This window comes from Peromyscus leucopus, chromosome 4, assembly GCF_004664715.2.
Source record: "Peromyscus leucopus breed LL Stock chromosome 4, UCI_PerLeu_2.1, whole genome shotgun sequence".
NCBI classification, from domain to species: Eukaryota; Metazoa; Chordata; class Mammalia; order Rodentia; family Cricetidae; genus Peromyscus; species Peromyscus leucopus.
The window spans coordinates 97,395,045-97,420,484 of NC_051066.1; the positions used below are offsets into that span (position 1 = coordinate 97,395,045).

The following is a 25,440-nucleotide window of genomic DNA, read 5'->3' on the forward strand; positions in this document are numbered from 1 at the left end:
GTAACATTTTTTTGTCTCCGAAAGTGAGCAAGCTCCAACAGCAGATTCCAATCTATTCTCTGAGAATTGATTTTATCAAGAGAAGGGGGTTAAGTAATGGACCAAAAAAAAATGTATAGTTTCTAAGGATACCCACAAATAAGGAAGGTAAAAAAATAGCCATGGGGGAGGGGGCTTGAGGGTAATAAGGGAATGTGTATTAGTGAGGCCAGTGGGGGCTGTGAAGGGCAATTCTTCTTTCCAAACATTCTTAAGATTTCCAAATAGCTTACTGTCTTCTGGAACATCAGGAAGCTTAAGGAAGATATATTAATGTCAATATGTCTGCTCTGCCTTGGCTGGCCCCCCCACACCAAAGCCTCGGATCCCTATCTCAACTCCAGTTTTCACTCTCTTTCCTGCTATAATAAAAGTCAAGTTGCACTTAGTCCTGCTTGTAGCTGTGGAAACAAACCCTCTTGAGTCCGAATGTCCGAATGTGCACTTCAGAAGAGAGAGAGAGGACCAGGAAGAAGGCCGAGATTCCCTGATAACCTTATGCCCTTGGACACCGCCAGCCTTTACACCCCAGATTAAACTGTGTTAGAGAAGCCAAGAGAGAAGCACACGCGGTTCGGGAGACCTGTGCCTGCCTGTTCCATTCCACACCCAATCATCTCACCACGCCCTTCTCCTCTCTTTATATTCCCCTCCAGTCCAGGAACTGCCAGCTGCAGAGAAGGGAGAGAAGGAAGAAGAAACGCACCGTCCCCTGCCCAGCCCCAGCCCCACACCCAGAGCAATCAACAGGTAGGCAAGCTTCAGACACTATTCAGGAGTCCTGTGAACAGCAGACAGGCTTGAGCCTGGGATTGAGGAAGAAACATGAAAGATCAAAGGTGAAGTAGGGGATCGGGTAGAGGAAGGGGGAGTGGAAAAAAGCAGGGCCCCATGAGAAATGGAGGCAGGAAATAGTCAAGCTGAAGACTTGGGGACAGTGTGTGTGGGAGACAGTACAGATGGATTAAGAGCTAATAGTTCCCGGATTCTTCCCAAGTAATCCTTTCTCAACCTTGTTAGGAGAGGATAGGTGAAGCAGGGCGTTCCCTGGTCCTCTTCCTGGTTCTTAGGAAAAGGTGACCTTGGGAGGCAGGCAGAGGGTGTCTCTTCCCCTGCCCTCTCTCAGCCTTCCTCTGGTATCTGTTTATTCTGTGGTTTTCCTGAGGCTGCCTCTCCTGGGTAAAATGGAGAGATTGTGTGCAGATCGAATTCAGAGAAGAGGCTGGGCAATGTCACCCCCACCCCCCAATACCCACAAAATAGACGGATTGGGTTTCAGATTAAACAGAGGGGGCATGGGAGAAGGGGTTTCAGGCTTCGGGAATCCCCGTGGTGCTGTCCTCTACTTGGTGCTGAAATCGGACTACCCTCATTGTCGGTGGGCCTAAGTCCCCAGCCTCAGCGAGTGAGTCTCCGGCCTTCCTAATTACCTGGCTGGTGCTACCCAACCCCACCCCCGCACACCTAGCGCGGTGGCAGGCGGGAAGGCGGAGTCTGAGTGAGCCCCACCCCTGGAGACTGCGGCTGGGGCCTCCCTCTGCTCCGGCTGGCCGCTTGCTCGCTGCGCTTCTCCTGCAGCCTGGTTGGCACCGGCTGCCACTTCAGCTTCAGCCTTCATCGTGACCCCTATTTTGGCTTCAGCCTCGGACCCAGCTCCGGCCCTCTCACTACCCGATTGCATCCTTCCTAGCTCCTGACTTGCTCCAAATCCTGCTCCGAATCCAGTAGCTGCATCCCCAAGCCATGGCTGGTCCCTTCTCCCGTTTGTTGTCTGCCCGCCCGGGACTCAGGCTCCTGGCTTTGGCTGGAGCTGGGTCTCTCGCCGCTGGGATTCTGCTCCGTCCGGAATCTGTACGAGCTGCCAGTGAACGAAGGAGACTATATCCCCCGAGGTATCAGTGCCTGAGACGCATGAGGTGGGGGCTGGGGGTGGTGGTGGTGGTGATGATGATGGGAACCGAAGGAGGGTAGAAAGGGTGACTTGAGCAATAGGCAGCTCTCCCCCCCACCCAAGAAGATGGATTTCTGTACAGTTTGGAGATCCCAGTCGTATAGGAGGAGTAGGGCCAAATCCGTAAGGTGAGATCATGTCTAAGAACCTGTCACCTGATGTCTCTGCCTCCAAGCCAGCTTTGGCCTGCGAAGTCTAGGTTCACCCACTACCCAAATACCTTACTGGATGACTAGAAACTACCTTTCCCCCATCTCGACCTATTCTCCTTGTTCTTAATTCTCCTGAGCCTTTCCCCTCCCCCACCTCTACTGTTGTGCTCACTAGAGAAAAGGAACTGTGTAGATCTGGGGGAATTGAGGCAGCCACAGGCAGCTAGAACTATTGGAGGGGGGGGAAAGACCCTGGAAATCCCTAAAGAGGTTATCGAGATTTAGCCTACCTCTAATTGCCCCTCCTTCCAAGGAGCACAGGCAGTCATGGCTCCCTGGACAGCTCCCAGATGACATCAGTAGGTCTAGTCTCCTGTGCCCTCCCTCCATGGTTACTGGGTACCCCCTTCCCAGTGCTGAGTACCCAGACCTCCGAAAGCACAACAACTGCATGGCCAGTCACCTGACCCCAGCAGTCTATGCACGGCTCTGCGACAAGACCACACCCACCGGTTGGACACTAGATCAGTGCATCCAGACTGGCGTGGACAACCCTGGCCACCCCTTCATCAAGACTGTGGGCATGGTGGCTGGAGATGAGGAGACCTACGAGGTAGGGGGCCCCTCAGAGTCTCCCTGGTGATGCAAGTCACCTTCCCAGAAATCCTAGTTCCTTCTTCCCCCTAAAGATCCTTCATGTCTGTTCCCTCAAGACTCTGGATTGTCGATACTCAAATTTTCCGACCCGGGGAAATTGATCTACAATTGAAGTGTAGGAAGGAGTTTCTTCTTTTTAACCATCTCTCTCTCTCTTAACTCCCTCTCAGATATTTGCCGAACTGTTTGACCCGGTGATCCAAGAGCGACATAACGGATATGACCCCCGAACAATGAAGCACACCACTGACCTTGATGCCAGTAAAGTGAGCCACTTACGACACTTCCGATTTGTGTGGCCTTGTGCACAATGTTCTGTATCGAATCATTACACCTTGTTTCCTGGATCATGGTTAGACTGCTGAGCTTTCGATATTGATAAGAGAAAGAATTGTATATCTTGAAGAATAGCAGATATGAAGACACAGTGGATAAGAGTGACTCATATCAGGATAATGGGGTTGGGGAAAATATGATCAAAGTCCACTGTGTGGATAAAATTGTGAAAGAATTTTTTTAAAAAGTGACTATGCCCTGGCTGGGTGTGGTGACTCACATCTGTAATCTCAGCTCTCAGGAAAGACGCCCCCTCCCCTCACCCTCAAAAAAAGGCTGTACCCAAAGTGGGAAGTTTGGAGAAATAGACCATGACGTCCTCTTCATGCCTGTACATGTGTCCTTCCTCCAGTGCGTGCTTTATAACCCTTCAGAGCTCCCGCCTGTGGTGTGTCTGTGACTTACTCATTCTTTTACTCCTCAGATCCGTTCGGGCTACTTTGACGAGAGGTATGTATTGTCCTCGAGAGTCAGAACTGGCCGAAGCATCAGAGGACTCAGTCTGCCTCCAGCCTGCACTCGGGCAGAGCGGCGAGAGGTAGAGCGTGTGGTGGTGGACGCACTGAGCGGCCTGAAGGGCGACCTGGCGGGACGATACTACAGGCTCAGCGAGATGACAGAGGCTGAGCAGCAGCAACTGATTGATGTGAGGGGCCTTGAGGGGGACCGGGGCTGTGGGAGCAGCTGATGGAAAAGGGTCAGAGGCCAGGCTGGGCCACATAAGATAGTATGGACTTTGAGAGACCCAGACGATACTGTGAGAATTCTCATGTCCAATCCCTTTATTCTCCTCAGGACCATTTTCTGTTCGATAAGCCTGTGTCCCCACTGCTGACCGCAGCAGGGATGGCTCGAGACTGGCCCGATGCTCGAGGAATCTGGTATGAGGCTGATCTGCCTTCTTTGTTTGTTTCCCTTGTATGTGTATGTCACACACACACACACACACACACACACACACTTCCCCTCCATCTCCCCCAGTTCTCATCTTGCCTCTTGATCCCTTTACCTCTTCCCTCAGGCACAACAATGAGAAGAGTTTCTTGATCTGGGTGAACGAGGAGGACCACACACGGGTCATCTCTATGGAGAAAGGCGGCAACATGAAGAGAGTGTTTGAAAGATTCTGCCGGGGCCTCAAAGAGGTTGGAGAAGGGTGTGCAAAGGAGCTAAGTGGGGGAAATGAGGAAAACCGAAGGGCAGCATAGGAAGATTGGCTATATCATTTGTCAGTCAGCCCAGGGTATTTCTGATCGTAGAAAGAGTCATTATTAATCAGGCAAGGACAGCAGTTACAAACCAGGGTCATCCTTGGAAAACCAGGGCATATAATGACTCTTAAAATGGGAAGAATGTCAGTAACCTAGGGAAGGAAGTAAAGCATAATCTTTGCCAAGTAATGCAAAGAAGGAACCAATGATATAGCAAGCCAGTGCTGGGGTGGGTGGTGTGAGGTAGGATATGCAGCTAAGAAGAATGTTTGAGCCTGGATTGATGTAGGGGGTGAGGGATTGGTATGTTTAGGATACATCACCCAGTTCTGAGCCAAGGTGGGCCTTGACTCTGGGTTCTATCTAGCATTGTATCTAGGCTTTGAGCTGAGAATGGGAGAGAGACTAGGGGAGATGGAGGCTGAAATGGCTTAAGTTCTAGAATGAATGGTTCTAGATGAGGGGTCAATCTGTGGTCTTATGGATTGGGTCTCTACATTTAATTCTGTGTTAGAAACTGCCATAGATCTAACCCTTAGTGTATATTCTTGTATCTACAGTTTTATTTTTGGACTTGTAAAGAAAGAGAGCTTCGCTTTTAGATTCTAGCTGGGAAGCTAATACTATTTTTGGCAAGGAATGGATAATGTTCTATGAGTGGGTAGAAAAATACTCTTTAATTATATGACTCTGTTTCCTCATCTATAAAGTTGAGATAATATGGTTGCTTATATTTTAGGTTGTGAGGATTAAATGAAATAATGCAGGCTAAGTAACTGTTCTACAATAAGTGTTAGCTTCGGCATGATAAGTTTCAGGCTTATGATTCCTTCTGAGTATTGAGAGTGTCATCTTTACTTATCCTGGGTAGTGGCCTTTGTGTCTATTGCTCTGACAGACCCTAGTCTCTTCAATTCTAATAGTCTAATGGTGGTTAGCCTGGCTAAGGAAAGCGGGGACACCTCTGTGCTCCCCCTCTCCTCACACCTGTACCTATGGATCTGGCTTCTCTGCTCTACTTTCTCATTCCTCTCCAGCTAAGAGCAGGCTCTCCTGCCTCTTCCTGTGCCAACCTCTTTTCGTCCTGTTTCTGTCCAAAGGACCCTCTGCTCTTTGTTAAAAAGATAATCGATGCATAAAGGGCTCATGGAACAATCAACCATTTCTCTGTCTGTGTACCACTTCTGTTCATTTCCATAGGCCACCCTTAATGTACCATTCCCTCAAGTTTCTTCATGAACAATCTGTTTGTCCACAAGCTTATCAGTATGCACATAGTGCAATACCAAAGTTACCTTTCATGTGCCATGACAATCATTTTTTAACAACAAAGAACATGCCATTCATCCATTCTCAAGTTTCTTGTTGTAGACATATTTCTAGAGTGTTTGTAAGGGCTAACTAAGAGGGATAGAGCCATCCCCGATTTTCTCACAACTGAACTTCTGTCGGCACAGGTGGAGAAGCTGATCCAGGAACGAGGCTGGGAGTTCATGTGGAATGAACGTTTGGGATACATCTTGACCTGTCCATCTAACCTGGGCACTGGACTTCGGGCAGGAGTGCACATCAAGCTGCCCCTGCTAAGCAAAGTAAAGGAGATGTGGGGTTAGAGAGGGGTGTGAGTGAGAAGGAGATTGGACGGGGAGGGCGAAGGCTCTCTGAAAGGAGCCAGTCATATCCTATCACAGCTAAAGGGCCAAGGGCGAGGTAGGAATCGTCTCTGCCCCCTCTATTGACCTGCCCCCGATTTCTGTCTTGCCTATAGGATAGTCGTTTCCCAAAGATCCTGGAGAACCTGAGACTCCAAAAGCGTGGGACCGGAGGAGTGGACACTGCTGCCACGGGCAGCGTCTTTGACATCTCTAATTTGGATCGACTTGGCAAGTCGGAGGTGAGGTCTTATGAATTGGGTGGACGAGGTGTGAGATAAGACAGTGAGTGAGCCCCGGGAATGTAATAGAATCTGAGGGAAAGTTCAGGTTGAGTTGGGGAGAGGAGGGGAAATATGTTTTCAGAGATGGAAAATCAGTGCTAAGAAAGAAATTCGGGTCGGGCAAGGTGGCTCGTGCTTTTAAGATGAGCAGAGGCAGGTAGATCTCTGTGAGTCTCAGGCCAGCCTCATCTCCACAGCAAGTTCCAGACCAGCCAGGGCTACATAGTGAGATCCTGTCTCGAAAGAAAGAAAGAAAGAAAGAAAGAAAGAAAGAAAGAAAGAAAGAAAGAAAGAAAGAAAGAAAGAAAAAGGGAGAAAGAAGGGAAGAAAGAAGGAAAGGAAGGAAGGAAGGAAGGAAGGAAGGAAGAAAGAAAGAAAGAAAGAAAGAAAGAAAGAAAGAAAGAAAGAAAGAAAGAAAGAAAGAAAGGAAAAGGAGAAGAAAAAGAAGTTCAGCTAGACTGTGGGAAGTAGAGATCAAGGATCAGTGTTCTTCAGGTGGAGCTGGTACAGCTGGTCATCGATGGAGTAAACTATTTGATTGACTGTGAACGGCGTCTGGAGAGAGGACAGGATATCCGAATCCCTGCACCTCTTGTCCACGGCAAACATTAACCACCACCACCCCCCATCCCCAGCAAATGAATCAAGAGCCCCAGGACTTCCGCATATTTAATGGTGGCCCATGCTGCTTGCCCTGGACCTGCCCCTCACTCCCTCTCCTAGTAAAGACTTCACATTATGTCCCAGCTGTCTGTGTTATTTCTGTTGGTGTGGTGAGGAGGAAATAGGAAATGAAAAGAAACAGTGGGGTTATTCATGACGGCAAGAGACATCTATGCCAGGAGCACTGATTCTCAGGTGGGTGGTGGAATACATTACCCATATTCCTCATCCACTTACAGAGAATAACCAGAATGCACTTCCATTTACAATTTGTTCAGTATGATGTAAGTTTTCTCCCTCAGCGGAAGGAACAGTATCATAACAGGTGGCCAACAGAGCTGATGGTCAGTGCCAGAGCCCAGGAGCATTGGAACCAGTCATAGAGACCCCAGGCTGAGCTTCGACCTGTAATGAGGCGAGGGATGGGAAGAACATCACAGTTCTGTTCCCTAGGAGCTTTTGATGCTCCAAAACTAGCTCTCTGCAGATAAATCCCTCTGCTCCAGAGATTCTCCTCTAGGGGTTCCGAGGGCCGGGCGGCACCAAGCTGGGACTTGGACTCTGGCTCAGACGACAGCTTATGAAGCTGTCCCCCCATTACTTACCCCGTTGTTCTGGGATCTCCTTCCCTTCGTACTGGGCCCATGCCACTGCCTGCCGCTGCTCAGGACTCAGGTAGGCCATTTGTTCGGGCGTAACAGCCACGGCCTGAACACTGGTGAGACTAGATAACTGGATGGGGTTGAATACCACCTAGAGGTAAGGACAGGAATCACTGCATCCACAATCCGGTTGGGCCCCTGCTCTCCGTATGGCGACTCTAGGTCCCAGTCCACCGAAACTTACTGCAAACTTGGGGGCAGGGATGACGGAAATGGCAAGAGGAGTCAGGCCCTGGATCTGTTCTCGCAGTAACGCCGAAAGAGCCAGGTCTGGGATGCCAGCTAGTGACGGAAGCAGAGCGCATCTAACTGTCAGAATCCACCCACGATGTGGTGACAAAACCCTGACAACCAGTGACAACCATTGGCCCAGCTGCCCCACCTGCTAGTGTGCCGATTTCAGTGAAGATCTCAGGCCCCCAGTCACTGACCGGGCCAAAGCCGCCGGGCAGCACAAGGAGGTAGGCCAGAACTTCCAGCTGTTCCTCCGAGCATGGGAGCTGCAGGTTGCCCAGGAAGAGAACTGCTTGGCTGTGGAGCAGCAGGAAGGAAGGGAGAGGAATTCAGCTTTGAGGACAGAAGCTGTGGTCATAGACGGAGGTAGAGATGGCCTCACATGGACCCCCTTCCTTCATAGCGCAGCCCCTTCGTGAGCCCACCTCCACCCCAGCACCCCGCCCCCCCAAACCTTCCACAGGCGACCTAAACTCCCAACTGCTGATGTGCCGTAACTCCTCTGGCCGCAGCCCACAGAGTGTGTGACCGAGTGCCGTCAGGTAAATGAAATCCAGGTGGCTCACGTGCCGGCCACTCTGCCGCAGGAAACTGGAGACCACAGCTCGGAGCTGGTGGAGCACAGGACGCAGAGATAAATCAATCTTGGGGAATTAGTGGATGGGAAATGACTAGGGGAGTGGGAGGTGCTCCTGGGCTATATTGCCTTGTTCTAAACATCAGAAGATCCTGTCGCCATAGAGAAAAATCAGGATATACCCTTGCCCTCACAAAGATAGGAGGAGGAGCAGAAAGGGGGCTGGGGAATACTATGTATGCAGGACCTCAGAGAATAAATCACAGAGCTTCTAAGGTCACTAGTATAGAGTATTAAAAAAAGACAAGCTGAGCGTGGTGACTCTCTTGCAATCCCAGTATTTGGGAGACAGGCAGGAGGATCAGAAGCTCAAGGCTATCCTCAGCTGCGTAAGAGGGTCAAGACCAGGGTGGGCTACATAAGACCCTGTCTACAAAAACAAAACAAAAACAAACCAAGAAAAGATGGAAAGAAAGGCCTGAAAGGCCCACAAGAGAAAATCTGTTAGGCCTGGATGATGTAGAGGACTAGGTCTGCAGCATGATGTCTGGGGCAAGGCCAGGAAGAGAGAAGATGGTACCTGGGCAGAGCTCCAGCCGTCTATTTGCCCCAGGCTGCTGAGCACACCCCAATCCACCAGGGTAAGCTCCTGCAGCTCCCGCTCTCCCAGACCTCTCAGGAGCCGGCCCAGCTGCAAGATCTGCTCAGGACGGAATCCCCGGGGGGCACCCCACAACTAGGAAGAAGACAGGAGCGATGTGAGTGGAAAAAGCACCAGACGGGGAGTCAACCTCGGGGTCATGGTCTTTAGCTGTGGAACACCGGTCAGATCTCACTCGCCTTGTTTTCGGTTTCCACCACAGTAAAGGGAGAGTTTCTCTGACTTAGGGTTCTGAAAGGCTGGAGTCTCAGCAGGAAAGGAGAGCGAACTCTAGCCCATGCACCCTAAACGCTATGTGCACCAGACCCCCCAAGGTACCAGCTGAAGTGCAGATGCCAGACCCAAACTCCGGAGATCTTAGTCAGTCTGGCACGGGAGCCAGCAATCGCCTTTTAAGAACCCGTTCCCTGGACACCTTTGTCAGCTGTTCAAATAGTCCCTCTACCTCTTGTACTACACTTTCTTCAATACTGATCCCCTCTGACCTTCTACTTATAATCCAAACCTCTCACTTTCATCTTCTGCTTCCCCACCTCTTACCCAAGTCTCCATTCCCTTATGTCCCATATCACACCCACTCAGCTTCCTCATGTTTTTACCCCTCTGGCCCTATTAGCCTCTCCATCCCTAACCTGCTTGGCCTTGCCCATGGCTGCCCGTAGTTCCTCAGGACCAAGTCCTGGATCTTCAGCAAACAGTGACAGACAATCCTCAAAGTCTGAGAGTTCCATCTCTGCGATCTGTGTGGCAGACCAGGCTGCTGGGAAGGTGCCCCGGATGTCTGCACAGTTTGGTACAGGCTCTGAAGGCAGAAGGCAGAGACAAAGGGTCAGTGTGATACTAAATTATGCCTCCAGTGATAGCTGCAGATCATTTAACCCTTGAAGGGCAGAGCAGTGTGGGCATCATGGATTAAGGAATGATGACAGAGAGCATTATAGGGCTCATATGACAAGGCCATCCTTTGTTAAATGGAAGACAGAGGAGATTGCTCAGATATTTAATAAAATAGCTGAATCAGAACCCAGGTCTCTGGACTCATGATGTCTCCTTCTGTCTATAGATTTCCCTAGCAGAGAGCTCCACACTTGGCCAGGCCAGAGAGAAAACAAGAAAACGGAATTCTGGGCTAAGTTGTTGTTTTGTTTTGTTTTGAGACAGGGTCTCATGTAGCCCAGGTTGGCCTTAAGTCTGCTGCGTAGCTAAGGTTGACCTTGAATTCCTGGTCGTCCTGCCTCCACTCCCAAATGTTGAGATGACAGGTGTGTGTGCCACCACACCCAACTTTAAACATTTAATGGGTTATAAACTCCCAGGATTATAGACCCTTACAACTAGAAGAGAACTTGAATATCCTCTTCTAACCCTTGTGCTTTGCTGATGACCAAAGCCTAGAGAGCAGGAAATCTGCTCAGCGGATCCCGCACACCTAGAGTCCAGCCTCCCATCCCACTGTGGTGCCAGCGATAGAACCCAGGGCCTTGTCAATGGCAGCAGCCAGAGCTCAGCCGCCCACAGTCACCCACCCAGGCTTCCAATTGCATTGTTTGCCTTGATGCCTTCTCCCTCACCCCCTCCCTGCGGGAGTACTTGGGGAGCTTCACCTGGGAGACCCTCGGCAGCTGACTGCACGATCCCAGCTACTAGAGCTGCTTTCTTGTGGGCAAGCTGCGGTCCTCCACACAGATGTCCCACTCTGCTCTGCTCCCAGTTCTGCTGCTTTTCCAGAAGCCGCTCCAGGGTCTCCGGGCCCAAAGCCTCCTGCGGGAGAGAGTCGAGGGGGAGGAAAGGCGGTCTGGCAGGCAGGGCCCGGAGCTGTATTTTCAAGATCCTTTCATCAGGGCTGGGGGCTTCATGACTGCAGTGCTGAAGCAGGACTGCCACGAAGTTTAAGCCCACCTGGGCTACAGAATGAGTTCAGGCCAGCCTGACTCTCTCAAGCAAACACTGAAAACAAAAGCTACAGACAAGGCCTGCCTTTGTTTAGCTGTCTCCTCAGACACAGACTCCTTTGCCCTCCATACCTAACTTCCAAGAGCCACCCCTCAGTCTTCTTGTTCCTTCACCTCACCCTGGGGATCAAGGAAATCGCCTCAGTAGGCAGAGTGAATACAAGGCGTCCAGCTTGCTCTACTTCATCCTGGCTCCACAATTCTGCTTTCCTGGGGGTGGGGGGGACAGACGAGACAGCACGGAGTTGAGTGGACTGTGAGGAAAATGAGGCATTCTGAGCCTGGGGACTCAGGGTACCTTTAAAGCGTATGGAGTGGGAGGCCACTGTGACTGATGGTCAAGGACCTGGGTATAGGATGTTACCAAAGTGCCATACCCAAGAACAGGCTCCTGCAACAGCAGCCATCCCAGCTCTGTGGCAAAGGTCTCGCCTAGGCAGAAGCCCTGCAGCTGACCGAGATGGGACAGGAGAACTGGTAAAGGGATCCGTCGTGTGCTCTCTGTTCCCAGGAAGCCAACCAAGGGGCCCAATGTATTCAGTACGTCTTCAGAGATCGGGGTCTCCTTTGGAGCCTGGAGAGAGGCATCAAGCCTTGGACAATGCACCTGATCCAGAGTACCAGACTCCTTGATCATGATACCAAGTCCCTTGATCCTTCCTCCCCTCCTGCTTCCAACTCAGCCCCCCATGAAGGCCCTTGCTCGTTTGCTGTTTTAAATAGTGAGTGAGCTCAGACGGAAGCAGATAGAAAGACAGAGAGAGGCAGACTGTAAAGGATGTCTTAGACATCAAGGGACACCAGCATGAAACATGAAGCAGGTTGATCAAGAAATTGAGAGCCAGATCTAGAAGCCAAGGCCGGCAGGTAGGTTAGCAGTCTAAGGCTTGGGCCTAGAAGTGAAAGAGCACCCTTTGAGGGGCAAGGATCACAAAGGACCTGAGTCTGATGGGGAAGACTCTTACCAGGTTTTTCAGTGCCCGCTCTGCCAAGGCTGCCTGGTGGAGTGGGGTCAGTGTCAGCAGCTGCTCTGGAGCACCGTGGACCAACTCTACCACCGACATGATGGAATCATCGGACAACCTGTCCATCAGCTGGATCCTGTTATTGAAATTTGACCGTGGTAACATTCAAGTGGAACTGAGCGAGGCTGAGAAGGGATCATCAAACCTCACCTTCCTGATGTCAGACCTGAACCTGTGACTCTACACAGAACTGATATTCTGCAGTCCTGAGCCAGCTCCCACCATGTACTTGAAGGAAGAGCACCAAGATAGTGGCCATCTCTAGCTGTCCTTTGAAACAATCCTACCTGATATGATGCGCTCAAAAGCCCCAGATAGTAAACACTGTTCAAATCTCTTAGCAATTGTTCACAAGTGAGGAACTCCAGTTTTCTGACTCATGGTCCAAGGTCTTTTACCTCAGCTGGGTTCTTGGAGTTCTACATTATCTTAGAGAATCAACATAGTTAAAGAGATTTAAACGGCCTTTAAAAGAAATAAAACAGAAATCAGAAGTGGTACCTGTAGTCTATATAGAAAAGGGCCAAATGGATGAGAACCAAAATCTAGAGGGAAGTTTGCGAACACATATGTATGGGAATTAACTGCTTTCACAATTGTCACAGCTCCAGGAGGTCTTTAACCCCAGCCTTTCCCTAAGCTCACTTGCAGCTCAGATGGCAAGCAGCTGGAGAAGCACATGGATAAGGTACTCATAGACTAGAGGCTGGAGAGATGGCTCAGTGGATAAGAGCACTGGCTGTTCTTCCAGAGGACCCAAGTTCAATTCCAGAACCCACATGGCAGCTACAACCATCAGTAACTCCTGTTCCAGGGAATCCAACGCTGTCTTCTGGCCTCTCTGGGTACCAGAATGTACTTGGTGTATAGAAATCCATGCAGCAAAATAACCATATACATAAAATAAAATAATAAACTGTTAAAGCTCTAAAAAAAAAAAAAAAAGTTGAGTGTAGTGGCACATGCCTTCAATCCTGGTACTTTGGAGCCAGAGGCAGGAGGATCTCTAGGAGTTCCATGTCAGCCTGTTCTACACAGTGAGTTCCAGGCCAGTGAGAGCTACACAATAAACCAGAATCTCTGGAATGGAGGAACCTCTCACCTAGCCTTCTCTCCCTCAATTCATACTTGAATCTGCTTTCTAACATTCCTTCCATGGGACCATCCAGCTTAGGTCTGGAGAGCACAAATGATCAGGAACTCACTACTTCAACTGTATTCAAGTGAAAAAAAAAAAATCTGATTTTGACTTTGTGAATCCTAGTCTTGTCCCATGGAGCCACTCACAAATTACCCTATACACTTTCTATCTGAAAGCTTCTTGGGGTCTTGGAGGCTTTTTAACACACTTCATCCCCCACCCCCACCCACTCCTCTGAACATACTGAAAACATAGTGCACTAATCAGATTACAATCCTCTAGGACACAAATAGACCATTTCCTCCTTCATTTCAGTTACCACACATCCATTAATATAACCTAGATTTTTCCCTGAATTCACCTGATGGTCACAACACAGTATTGCCAGCCTTTGCTATCTTGTGCCAGGGCCATTCTTGGGAGGGGATGGACATGTGAAACAACTTTGAAAAAGCCCGGTTTGGGACTGTAGATGACGTCAGGAAAGCACTAGACAAAAAGCTGCCTCTTCTGGGTATTTCCCAAGAGGGAGTCAAAGGTGAGCACCCTGAAGGCCCCCATGTCTCCAGGCATGCACTCACGGTAAGTCCAGGAGCAGCCGTGTGTCAAGCTCACTCAGTTCTGGCCCCAGGGTAGTGAGCTCGGGCTCTGGCATTGTCATTCTCCGCTGTAACTCTGCCCAGATACAGGCCCGCTGGGAGGTATTGGATAGAGAAGGCAGGGTATAGACAGAGCTGAGCATGGAGGCTGGGATCCCGAACCCAGAGTTCAAGCCTCCCACTAACGTCGAAGACATCCTCTCACCAGGCTCCCTCGAACACCAGTGGGCAGTTGGTAGAGCATGTGTACCACAGCAAGGAAGTCCACCATTGAGCTGATCTGCTGCAGAAACTCACAGGACATGCCCCCTGCCAGGTTGCCCAGAGCCCTGTGGGCATGTGAGTGGGAAGATGCTCTTTAACACATGTAATAGCCTGCCTGACCCTTAATATCAGCACTCTCAACACAAAGACAGATGTTCATTGACAGTCATTTACAGCTTGTGAAATGTTTGTACATAGATAACATCATTGGCTTCCCATAACATCATCGCTGGTTAGCAGCGAGAAAATAAAGATCTACAAAGGTCAAGGGATATTCTTAACATCAGTCTACTAGAAGTAAGTTGAGACCAGAGCTATGTCTTCAGATTCCAAAGTCCCTGGTTCTTTTACTGTAGGTGTAAGTAAAGTGATACCTACTTCTTTCTCTAGTGGCTCTAAAGTCACCTTGAATTAAATTAAGAACAGCAAATGTCTATTAGGAGTTTCTGCTGGGCCAGGTACTGTGTTAAAGATATTATATGCCTTACTCTCATTCAATTTTCACAATAACTTTATTTTAATTCGAATTATATAAAAGGAAAAATCTGAAGCTTAGAGTGACTTAGAGACTTGACTCGAGGTAACAAAGATATGGCGTGAGCCCAAGTTTTCGGAGTCCCACGGCAATAATTGGGATGGCTGTGGCACTGTAGAAAGGAAGGAGGAAAGCGAGGGAAGGGGAGAAAACCAGAATGCTGGCAGGGCTGGAATAGTAGCCCATCCCTGTCTCCCCATCACACAGTGCTGGGTGTAGAGTGAGCATGCAATAACAACAACAACAATAATAATAATGCCACCTGAATCGAACCAACTGTCCAACCCAAGCTACTCACTGCAGGTTCCTGAGGGTCAGGTTGGTGGGCACTTGCATCTTCTTCCAGAGAAACTGTGCCTACGGACAGACAAGGAGGAAACAGCTTCCCAGCAGAGGCACTGTCCCAAGGACCTCAGAGATGAGCATGAGGCCATATTTCTTCACTTTGTGATGCTCACCAGCACCCCCCCTTTCCCAAAGTCCTACTTCCTTCTGAGAGAGAGAGAGAGAGAGAGAGAGAGAGAGAGAGAGAGAGAGAGAGGGAGACCAGTGATAGGGGATAAGGTATCTGAGCAAGGGCCGAGTCAAGGAAGTGGAGAAGACAGAGAGGACGTTCTAAGGCCAGAAGAAAGCGGTACCTGCTGCTCAGACCAGGGCAGCTGCCGATAGCGCCTCCGGTTTGCCAGAAGAGCCGCGGTGTCCAGTTGTAGCAGCTTTAGCGGGAGCAGGGGAAGCAGGCAGTCTGGCCAAGTGGTGGGGATGGGCTGCTGGCAGCGGTGGGTAGAGCAGTGGGTAGAGCAGTGCGGTGATAGGTGAGAGGGTCTGCACTAGCCCTCAGCGAAGGGCAGAAAGGGATCAAGGCCAGCATGGGGTGGGAGGGCATTTGCCGTGGCAGCAATGAATACCTAGGTCCCTCACACCGCATGCTATTGCGGTTTGTGTTGCGCTAGCTAGACACCTGATGAACAGAAGTCCCCTAGCTTCTCTCAGCCTTAGTCTTTTCATCTGAAAGCAGGGGTTGACCTGGAAGATCTCAGGCCTTCTGGCTTTGACAGTGTAGGATAATGGGAGCAGTAATGTTCTACATCAGGACCTGGGATGCTGTTAACATCAAGGTGGGCACAGAGCTAACCTGAACTCTCGAGGCCACAGTAGGGGGAGTGTACGAAGCAACACCAGCCAGTTGAAACCACCCAGAACATGGAGAGGTGCTCAGTCTGGAGATCCCACACATACCTGACCCGGAATGCACACAGCTGTGCCAGCACCCGTTGCACCCATACTTTTAACACCATCTTTCACCTGCACAAAAATTAGTAGTAACTGGGTGCATGCTTGCATGAGTGCGTGCATGCACGTGTGGTCCCTGGCCACAAGGAAGATGCCCACCCCCGATGTACATGCATGCATCTTCTGCTTATCTCGTCCTCCTGTTCACATACCCGAAAGGTCTGCAGCAATGCAGCAGTCTGGCAGGCCGAAAGCCTTGACAGCTCAGGGCCCAGGCAGGAACAAGCCCCGAGCAGAATTCGCTTAGGGATGGCCTGGAGTGTCTGGGGGCTGAGACCTGGCAGCAGAGGATGCAAGGAGCAGAGTTCCTCCAGGGATAGCTAAGGAACAAGAGACAAGAGTTCTGAGGAAGGGGGGCCAGGATGTTGGGGAGACAGTAACTCTGTACAGTTGGGCAATAGGTATGAGGGGAGCTGAGAGAGAGACGCGATGCAAGAGCCAGGGGACTAGGGCACAGAGCCTCCAGGAGACACAGAACCTGATGCCACTCACATCGTGCCTAGGGAGGAGCCTTCCAAACAGCAGAACAGCCTGGAATGGAATGGGATGGGAATCAGCGGCTCTCAGCTCCCATTAGCCAAGTCTCAAACAGGTGCCAGACCTGCCCTCTAAAGCTTCCAGTTCCCTCTCAGCCACCCCAGGGACCAACCTCTCTGAAGGTCCTTCTTGAGCTGAGGAAGGGGAAGGAGGAATGCCTTGTTCACCTTCAGCATTACCCAGGGAAAGGAAGGGCTGATCATATCCCTACATGGGATTCTCATGACTGGGCCTTCAGGGAGTGAGACAAGCCCACCTGGGCAGGTGTGACACTGGCTCCCTGCAGGGCAGGAAGCATGGCTCTGAGCTGGGGTTCTGACAGCTCCTGCAGGAAGCGGAGGCCCAGCTGGGAAAAGAGAGGTGCCCAGACCCGCAGCTCTCGGGGGCTTAAGACAGCACCTCCAGATGAACGCAACAACCCCAGAAGTTCATATGCCACCTGTAACGAAGGAAGACTTGGGACTGGGGAGAAAGCACAGCCGAATCCAGGACTGTCTTCCCAAACTCACATCTGCATTTCCCAGGGCTTGGACTAGTCCTGGGAACCAGGGAGACCAGAGTAGCACTGGTCCAAGATCACGAAAGGAGTCACCGGGTAGGGTTAGGAAGAGGCGAGAAGAGGCACCAAGGGACAGAGATGGCAGGGAGTGGGATTGGGAACCCACACCACTGTGCTTAACCTCAGTCGCTGCAACTGGGCAAGTCATTCACACAGTCCCCGGGGAAGTCTGGAGTCTTTCAGGCTTGTACCAAGGGGCTTACCCGTCCTTCTGGGCGGAGGGTCCCATTGGCCGCACATTCCAGCAGGCCCTGTTCTACAGGCCCCAAGGGATCACTCAAGGGCACCATGCTCTGTAACTCCTCAGGACTCAGGAAACATGCGAGGGACCCAAGCCTGAAGGAGGCATGAAGTTGGCCTTGATGTGGTCACTGATACTAGTACCCAGGCACGAACTATTTGGTACATAGAGTAGGCATGTAAACTAAACTGGGAAATGCGAGCACCATATATCAGTTTCTGTCTCGGAGCCCCTAGACTGCCAGGACCGTGTTCTCCTCTCTTGCCCCTTCCTTCCTAGGATACTATCCCTGTTTCTACACCCCCTCCCTGCTGGCCATGGTCGTTGACTCCACAACCACTCACCTACGCACTTGCTCCTCCCCGTCCTCCATGCTCTGGTTCACTAGGCTCCGAAGCACGTGTCGGGCATGCCCTGGCCCAAGACCTGCCACTGGCCAGATATCCTCCAGGGCCTGGATCTGAGATGGGGAAAGAAAGATGGGGGGGTCATGGTGAGACCGGGAGCCCACTAGGAAACATGCTGCTGACTCCCATCCCACCTTGAGGAGCATGGCACAGTCAAATAATGATGACTCTCATACCTGGTGAGGGCTGAGCTGTAGAAAGTTCTCCAGGGGGAGATGGGGAAGCAGAGGCAGTACCGCCCACAGCAGCTCCTGGGGCCAATCAGGCACTTCTCCAAACAGCTCAGGGGCCAGCAGGCGCTTAGCCAGGGCCTCCTTCTGCTCAGGCTTCATTCCTGAGCTGTGATCCCGGATGGCAGCCAGGCTAAAGGGAGTAACAGGTCTCAACGTTTCTCCTACATACTCTCTGTTGCAGTCTTGTCACGGTGGACGGGAAGGGAGACGCTCCCTGATTTAACACGGAGGAGCTCTAACAGGGATCCCTGTAGGGGGACAGGCTTGACCTGACCCTGACAGGGCCCGGAGCGGTTCTTACACGCTGTCATTGGCCAGAAGGGATGGTGGGAAGCGCATCAGGTCGGGGACGGCCAGGAAAGGGATGAGTGGTGACAGGTCGATGAAGAGCTGGGAGGTGAGGCGTGGGTACCGCTGCAGCAGCAAGGCGGTCAGGCGGCCCACGGCCTGCTCCTGGGATGGCGGGACCTGTAACAACACAGAACCGGCCGCTGCCTCTGAGGGCATTCTGTGTCTGCTGCCACCTCCTCTTCGGAGCTCTTCTTGTCACTGAAGCGATCCCCCAGAACACCGGGGTCTGGGAAGCTTTGATCCCTCCTTTATCCCTTCCGTCCCCGTTCCCCTCCCCTCTGCGCCCACCTTCAGCTGAGCCCAGGAACGAAGCATGAGCGTCAGGAAGCCCTGGGCAGCCTCCATCTCCGCTGAAAGCACCAGCTGCTGAAGGTCTTCTGGAGGCATGTGAAGGTAGGCCTGGGAACGGGAGGCAGTGGCGGGTATGACTTCCGTGAGCCGAGATCTCAAGCCACGCCGCCTCTCAGCCACCCTTGCGCCCCTCCACCTGCTACCTGCACAAGGATCTTCAGGGCCCAAACACTCTTCTCCCTCTGGAGTAGATCCCACAGGACAGGCTGGTGGGAAGAAAATACAGGAAGAGAGCTGTCTCTCTGACCCTCCTAAAGCTTGCCCAGGGACTTCAGCTCAGCTCGTGGGGACACTTGCATGCCCTTCCTCTGAAGTCAGTATGTGCGTCTCTTCAGATGGTAGGCCCCGTTAAGTCTGGGACCATGTCCTAACTTCTCTCTTACGGTCTCCCGTGCCAGGCTTATAGTTGGCTCCACAAATACGTGTAGGCCTCAACCAAACTACAATCCCTCCGTCTAATTCCATTTCACTCAGTCTAGGGCTTGAAAAAAGTGGCCCTACCACGAACCAACAAAATCTCACAAAGTGCCTTTACATAATAGATATTCAATGAATTAAAGATGAAATTTAACACATTGTAAGCTCCCCTGTCGCACAGAGAAGAAAGTACAACAGGAAACATCATTTGCCTGAGGTCACAATCATTTATGTGATAGATGAACCTGAACAAAGTCTTCTGATTTGTAGTCCCCTAAATCTTCCTTTTTCATTCTTACTTCCCAACCCACAATTCTCACTTGTTAGGGAGAGAATTAAAATCTTTTACATCCTGGAGCAGAACACGGGAGAGTCACAGAGTGTGACAGAATAATGAGATGGAGTTTATCGCATGTTTGTGAATCGTGCACCAGGCTAAGCCAGCAGCAGCATGTAGCATTCCACAGAGTCTTTGCAACGACTCTAGGGGTAATATTTATTGTGTTACACTCAGTTTATAGATGAGAAGCCAGGGTGACCTGCCCGAGGTTGGCAGCCCAAGCCTGTCCAGCTCCACAGGCGTGTGCTGAAATCACTCTGAGTGCTACACCCTCCTCGTCTCTATATTAGAAAATGTTCCTGAGTCCCTTCCCTTGCTCCCAGGGGCTTTTACAGAGGCAGTTCACTCACACTGAAGCAGGAGAGAAGCTCCATCTTGCTCATACCGGTGCTGAGACTGACAGTGGACTCCAAGCCTGGTGGGGTTGGCTCCTCTCGGGCCAGGTACTCCCCCACCGTCCTCAGCACACTTCGGCGGCCCTCTGGGCGGAAGGCATCCCAGAAGGAACAGTTGTCTGGGAGACTAGAGAGCAGCAGAGCTTGACCCAGCATCCCCTGAGTCTCAGTACCCCCAGCCCCTGGACCCAAGAGGAAAGTCAGTAGGCGCAGGAGATAATGCAGGCGTGTGGGGTGGGCAAGGACTGGCACAGAGGACTGACAGCGTGGCAACTGGGATAACATGCCAAGCAGAAAGGGACCAGGAGCCAGACAGAGCGGCGATGGTCCCAGAGGCGGCAGGGAAGGCAGCAAAGGCCCCAGCATGCCTTCTAGAAAGCAAGTGTCGTTGCCTCCACGACTTATTCGGCACTGGCCTGCGAGCCAAGCCCAGAAGGGGACCAAGGCCTCATACATGGTGTCGTTGGCACAGACCATGAGCAGGAAGCTGCCCCCGTCTGGGCAGCGTTCTCCACAGGGTCCAACGCGGCAAGGTGGGAAGTCAGTGGGGTCCAAAGTCGGGCCCTGACACACGTGCTGAACCCAAGCCTGGTTTCGGGGGGGCACAGCCTGCAGACTCTCCTCCACACACAACCGTTCTGCCCACAGTGTCTCATTCTCCAGGAAGCAACCCCAGAATATGTCTGGGGTAAGGGGCACAGGGACCAAGCCATCCGGGCAGCTGGTGGGGGGTGGGAGCAGACCAGCACAGAGTTGCTTTACCAAGCGACGGTTAGGGCCAGACAGGGCGGAAAACGAGAGGTTGCCGCAGATCATATCCAGAAATTGATCAGGAAACTGATCGTGGCAGGCCTGGAGCCAACCTTGGGCACGGGGTGCCCATGAGACTGCATACCATACAGCTGTCTGGCAGATGACGGCTGTGCTAGGAGGGGGCTGCGGGGTGACCGGAGGGGGCGGCGGGGTGACTGGAGGGGGCGGCGGGGTGGCAGGAGGGGGCGGCGAGGTGGCCGGAGGGGGCGGCGAGGTGGTCGGAGGGGCGGCGGGGTGGTCGGAGGGGGCGGTGAGGTGGCCGGAGGGGGTGGCGGGGTGGCAGGTTTGATGTGCTGGCAGAGCAAGTAGATAGAGAAGTTGGAAATGCTGTAGGGTGGCTCTGGGCCTGAGTGGTTCTCGCAGAGGGCCTCCACAGAGATGGCTCGCCGTTCCTGCGAGGAGGCTCGCCGCTGTGGTTCCCGCTGTCGAGGGCTGATGGGAGCTGCAGGCTGGGAAGCCCTGGGCAGAGGCACACCTGTGCTCAGGCAGTGCAGGAGGGCAGGGGGTGGAGGTGGTGATCCAGACAGAAAGCCCAGCGCTTGGGCATCCCAGGAAAGGTTGTTCCGCATGCCCCTGGGTGCACAGGGAGGAAGGAGCAAGCAGGACGCGATCAGCCCACATTTCCTCCAGTTGAAGGTTTTGAACCCAGCTCGGAGCTCGGCAGGGGGTGTGGCAAGCATGAGCTTTTCCTAAAGTAAGCTTCCTGAGAACATGGGCATCACTGGCTTGAATACTAGGATGGAGGGAAGGACAGAAATCTGCGCTGCCAAGGCACAGCATCGCAGGGGCCAGCCCACTCCCGGCCACGTGGTCCCACGCTTTTTCCTTTCTTCCTCTGGTTTTAGGTAGCTTAAACACAACCTCGTTTGGCCTCATATCAGGAAACCATCCTGACAACTGAATATGCCTAACTGTGCTCTGGGCTGTTGTACAGCAATAGGCTGGGGGCCAGCCGTCTGCGCCCCCCACCCAGCCCATCTTTACTAGTTAACATGAGTTAGGCACTAGATGCCAGACAGTCTAAGTTTATACTTTACCAACACTCTGAGACTGGGTTGTAACCCTGGCTGTCCGGAACTCACTCTGTAGCCCAGGCTGGCCTGGAACTCACAGAGATCCACCTGCCTCTGCCTCCCGAGTGCTGGGATTAAAGGCGTGCGCCACCATGCCCACCTTTTTTAAATTCCTCACAGCAGCTCTACAGCAGTGATGACTTTGTTTTACAAATGGGGAGAGTGAGGCCTATACCGCCAGAGTGATGGGCCCAAGGTCACATGACCATGGAGGGGCGTTGAAAACCAACCCAGGTGTCACACTCCAAAGCCACTCATCCACACTCTTCCTATTGATTTCTGTCTACGTTCTGGGGGGGGCTAATCCCTTCAGTGCTCTACCTACAGATTGCTCAGACCCAGCTCCCCAGAGCTAGAGGTCTCCAGTTACTTACCATAAGAGCAGCTGTCGAAGGTTCCCTAGGAAGGAAAGAGCAAGGAAGGTAACAAACCCTGATTGCAGCTTCTTCCCCTGCTGCATCCCGGCCCTCACCCTGGCAGCACTCACCTCCCTGGCACTGCCCGTTGGCATCAGGCTCTGGCTGTCCCATCATAGAAAAGACCTCATCTTGCAGAGAGTGAGTGACGCGGAGGAGCCCCTCCTGGAAGGCAGCATAGAGGGGGGCCCCCACTGTGCGTAGCAGCCCACCCCAAAGAGCCTCCTCAGAGCCCAGATCTCCTGTTGGGGTAAGCAAGCCCAACAGACCCTGCAAAAAGTGAGGCGCTGGCTCTCTCCCATCGAGGCCTGTGGCGTTGGTTGGGTCCACACTGGGCTGCAGCTGCCCCAGGGCCTGCCAGCGCGTACCCTCTAGTAACAACATCAGGGAAGGCAGCCAGTCAGCAGCCAGGACACAGTCAGAGGGCCCATCACGGGTGCATGGGGGCCTTGTGGGAGCAGGGGGGCCTCCAGGAACTAAAGCTCCCAACAGCACCTCTACAAGTCCACCCAGTACACCTGCCTGGTGCGCCAAAAAGTCCCTGGGAGTCTGCTCCTGGCCCAAGAGTGCCAGCACGTCTCCCAGAAGCCCTAGCATTGGCTCCCAGTCTGGGCTACCTCTCAGTGTCACGAGGAAATCATGGAGTCGAAGCGCAGGGGGCTGGAGAGGTGGGGGCTCTCCCACTGGTCCCTCCCCCATCCTCCCAAGCTCAAAAGAAGAAGAAATGTTGGCCAGGAATGCAGAGAACCGTGACTGGCTGAGGGAACGCTGAGGCGCTTGGTCCAGAGTGGAGAGGAATGACTTCAGAAGGGAGAGAGCGGGCTCCGAAGACCGAGGCCCAGGAGGGACCAAAGTCACTATAAGAGAGATGAGAAATCACTAAGGGAGAAAAGCCTAAAGTCCACAGTAGCTCTTCCCCTCTTTACTTCTGAAGATAAAGTGAAATGAGCCAGGCATGAGCCTACAGCAGTGTTTCTCAACCTGTGGGTCATGACCCCTTTTGCAAGGGTTGCCTAAGACCATTAGAAAACATAGATATTTACACTATGATTCATAACCGTAGCAGAAGTATAGTTATGAAGTCACAATGAAAATAATTTAATGGTTGGGGGGTCACCACAACAGGAGGAGCTGTATTAAAGGGTCGCCAGGTTAGGAAGGGTGAGAACCACTGCTCTACAGTAAGTCTTGGCCTGCTTCCGGAGCCCTTAGTGCCACGTGTGACACCAGTCTCTGCCTTCTTCCTGTCGCTTCAGCCTTTATCCAACTGGCTAACCTCCACACTATTCCTTGTAGACTTTTTTTTTTTCCTGAGACAGGGTTTCTCTGTAGCTTTGGAGCCTGTCCTGGAACTCTCTCTACAGTCCAGGCTGGCCTTGAACTCACATTGATCTACCTGGCTCTGCCTCCCGAGTGCTGGGATTAAAGGCGTGTGCCACCGCCGACCGCCACCACCACCACCCCGGCTATTTATAGACAAGGATTCTCTATGTAATTCAGGCTGGACTCAATCTCAATCCTCTGCCTCAGAGTGCTGGGCTAACAGACACAAGCTACCATATTCAGCTAACCTACACTCTCTTGTCTTATTAAAGGGAAAGGTGGGGCCGGTGAGATGGCTCAGTGGGTAGAGACATCTGTTGCCAAGCCTGGCGACCTGAGTTCAAACCCAGAACCCACCTGGTGGAGGAGAGACTCAAATCCTGCTGTTGTCCTTACCTCCACCTGTGTGCCATGGCGCCTTATGTGTGCACAGTTTTAAAAAGAGGAGAAAGCTCGCTCTCTGTCTCTTGTCTCTGTCTCTGTTTCTGTCTCTCTCTCTCTCTCTCTCACACACACACACACACACACACACACACACACACACACACGAATTTTTAAAAGATGGGAAAGGTTATTCTCCTTCATCCCCAGCCTACTCCATGTTCTCACCTTTGTGTGAGACCAGCAGCAGCAGGGGCAGCAGGGGCAGCAGGGGCCAGCGGCTCGGAGCCATGTTTCCAGGCACACCCTGGTCCTAGAGGCGAGTGCTGGTTATTCTCACCTTGGAGGAATAGCCAGGTGAGGACAGGGCATTGTAGGCAGCCTGGGGCTCCTCTGACAGGGTAGTATGGTCTCTCGGGAAACAATATCTGTAACCTGACATCAGGTTTGTCACCGGAGCCACTGAATACCTGATCCTTTGGCTTTGGGAGAAGGGTGTACTTCTTTTAGAGGGACCAATGAGAGGGGACTTCAGGGCCCTCAGAGCATCAGCCAAGGAGATAGCATGAGTTAGGAACCAGAGAGAGGTAGGCACACATGGGAACAGGAGACTGGAAATGCAATCTGGGGGTCTGCAGAAAAATGAGAACACAGAAAAATACACACAGAGGGGTATAAAAGGAGCTTGAGAGGCAAAGAAGATTTGAGGGATTTGAGAAAGAAAGTGGGCAGCCAGCGATGAGCAGAGAACAGATGGTGGTTAAGGTAGATCGGTTTCAAGGGTGGAACGCTCAGGAAGAAGAGAACAGTTACTTTAAACCCACTATCTAGAATCCCACAATATCGGTGCTGAAGAGATGGCTCAGCAATTAAGGGTGTGTACTGCTTTTGCAGCAGACCTGAGTTTGATTCCCAGCACCCATATCAGGTGGCTCACAGGTGATTATAACCCCAGCTACAAGGGATTCTGATGTCTCTGACCTCTGGGGACAATTACACGCATGTGCCCATACCTACGTGGAAACAAGACACACATACACTTAAAAATAAATCCTTAGAATCCCATAATATTGAGAGGTAGGCAGGACTTCACAAACCACATAGATAATTAATAGGTAAGGAAAGAGACCCAGAGAGCTGTGACTTGCTGATTACACCGTTCAAACATTGCAGTTTCTCTTTCATTCTCAAATTAAAACTCTCTACCCATGGAATCCTTTTCACGGACTAGAAAGACTTCATTTGAAGTAAGCTGGTCTAGGCAGGATCTGGTCAGTTTTCCTTGTGTAAAAGTCCTATCTTGCAGGGCTGGAGAGATGATTCAGCAGTTAAGAGCACTGACTGCTCTTCCAGAGGATCCAAGGTTGATTCCCAGCACTACAGCAGCTCACACCATCTCTGATTCTAGTTCCAGCGAATCTGACTACTCATTTGGCCTCTGAGAGCACCAGGTATGCACATGATACATAGACATATATGCAGGCAAACCACACATACAAATTATTTATATTTTTAAAACTTTTTCTGATTAATTTTTGCTGTGGGATGTTCTGTATGTTAAATGTGTTGTTCTGATTGGTTAATAAATAAAACACTGATTGGCCAGTGGCCAGGCAGGAAGTAGGTGGAACAAGAAGAGAGGAGAATTCTGGGATGTAGAAGGCTGAGGCAGAGAGACACTGCCAGCTGCCGCCATGACAAGCGAGATGTAAGGTACC

General features: G+C 51.7%; 2 protein-coding genes across 3 annotated transcripts; one reads left to right on the forward strand and one right to left on the reverse strand.

Annotated features, from left to right (window-relative positions):
* The first annotated feature begins 680 nt into the window (after positions 1–680).
* On the forward strand, positions 681–7,023 carry LOC114699589 (creatine kinase U-type, mitochondrial). Of its 2 annotated transcripts, XM_037205169.1 has the most exons (10): positions 681–789; positions 1,730–1,931; positions 2,557–2,755; positions 2,970–3,065; positions 3,560–3,781; positions 3,931–4,016; positions 4,157–4,280; positions 5,804–5,938; positions 6,115–6,240; positions 6,778–7,023. In XM_037205169.1, the coding sequence occupies exons 2-10, from the start codon at positions 1,783–1,785 to the stop codon at positions 6,892–6,894; spliced, it is 1,254 nt and encodes a 417-aa protein (XP_037061064.1). In that variant the 5' UTR covers positions 681–789; positions 1,730–1,782; the 3' UTR covers positions 6,895–7,023. The 2 variants fall into 2 exon arrangements, with proteins under 2 accessions (XP_037061064.1, XP_028734541.1); XM_028878708.2 differs by lacking the exon at positions 681–789 and having other exon boundaries at positions 805–1,931.
* Positions 6,938–24,014, reverse strand: Strc (stereocilin). Its single transcript, XM_037204447.1, is given in 30 exon segments — positions 6,938–7,350; positions 7,551–7,698; positions 7,792–7,889; positions 7,990–8,138; positions 8,310–8,452; positions 8,999–9,154; positions 9,712–9,881; positions 10,684–10,840; positions 11,151–11,241; positions 11,409–11,605; positions 11,997–12,132; positions 13,779–13,891; positions 14,002–14,125; positions 14,894–14,952; positions 15,234–15,359; positions 15,832–15,897; positions 16,038–16,205; positions 16,378–16,416; positions 16,679–16,861; positions 17,185–17,317; positions 17,567–17,682; positions 17,806–17,992; positions 18,164–18,330; positions 18,502–18,612; positions 18,708–18,770; positions 19,672–20,739; positions 20,742–21,102; positions 21,977–22,001; positions 22,090–22,893; positions 23,951–24,014. Coding segments are annotated over 30 exon segments (5,511 nt in total). The 3' UTR covers positions 6,938–7,261.
* Between the last annotated feature and the right edge of the window lie 1,426 nt (positions 24,015–25,440).

What these genes read in the sequence shown, in the direction of transcription:
- LOC114699589 (XM_037205169.1), top strand. Translation starts at nt 1,783, where the DNA reads ATGGCTGGTCCCTTCTCCCGTTTGTTGTCTGCCCGCCCGGGACTCAGG. An exon ending in TCTGCCGGGGCCTCAAAGAG is followed by an intron (nt 4,281 to 5,803) that starts GTTGGAGAAGGG and finishes CTGTCGGCACAG; the next exon opens with GTGGAGAAGCTGATCCAGGA. An exon ending in ATCGACTTGGCAAGTCGGAG is followed by an intron (nt 6,241 to 6,777) that starts GTGAGGTCTTAT and finishes AGTGTTCTTCAG; the next exon opens with GTGGAGCTGGTACAGCTGGT.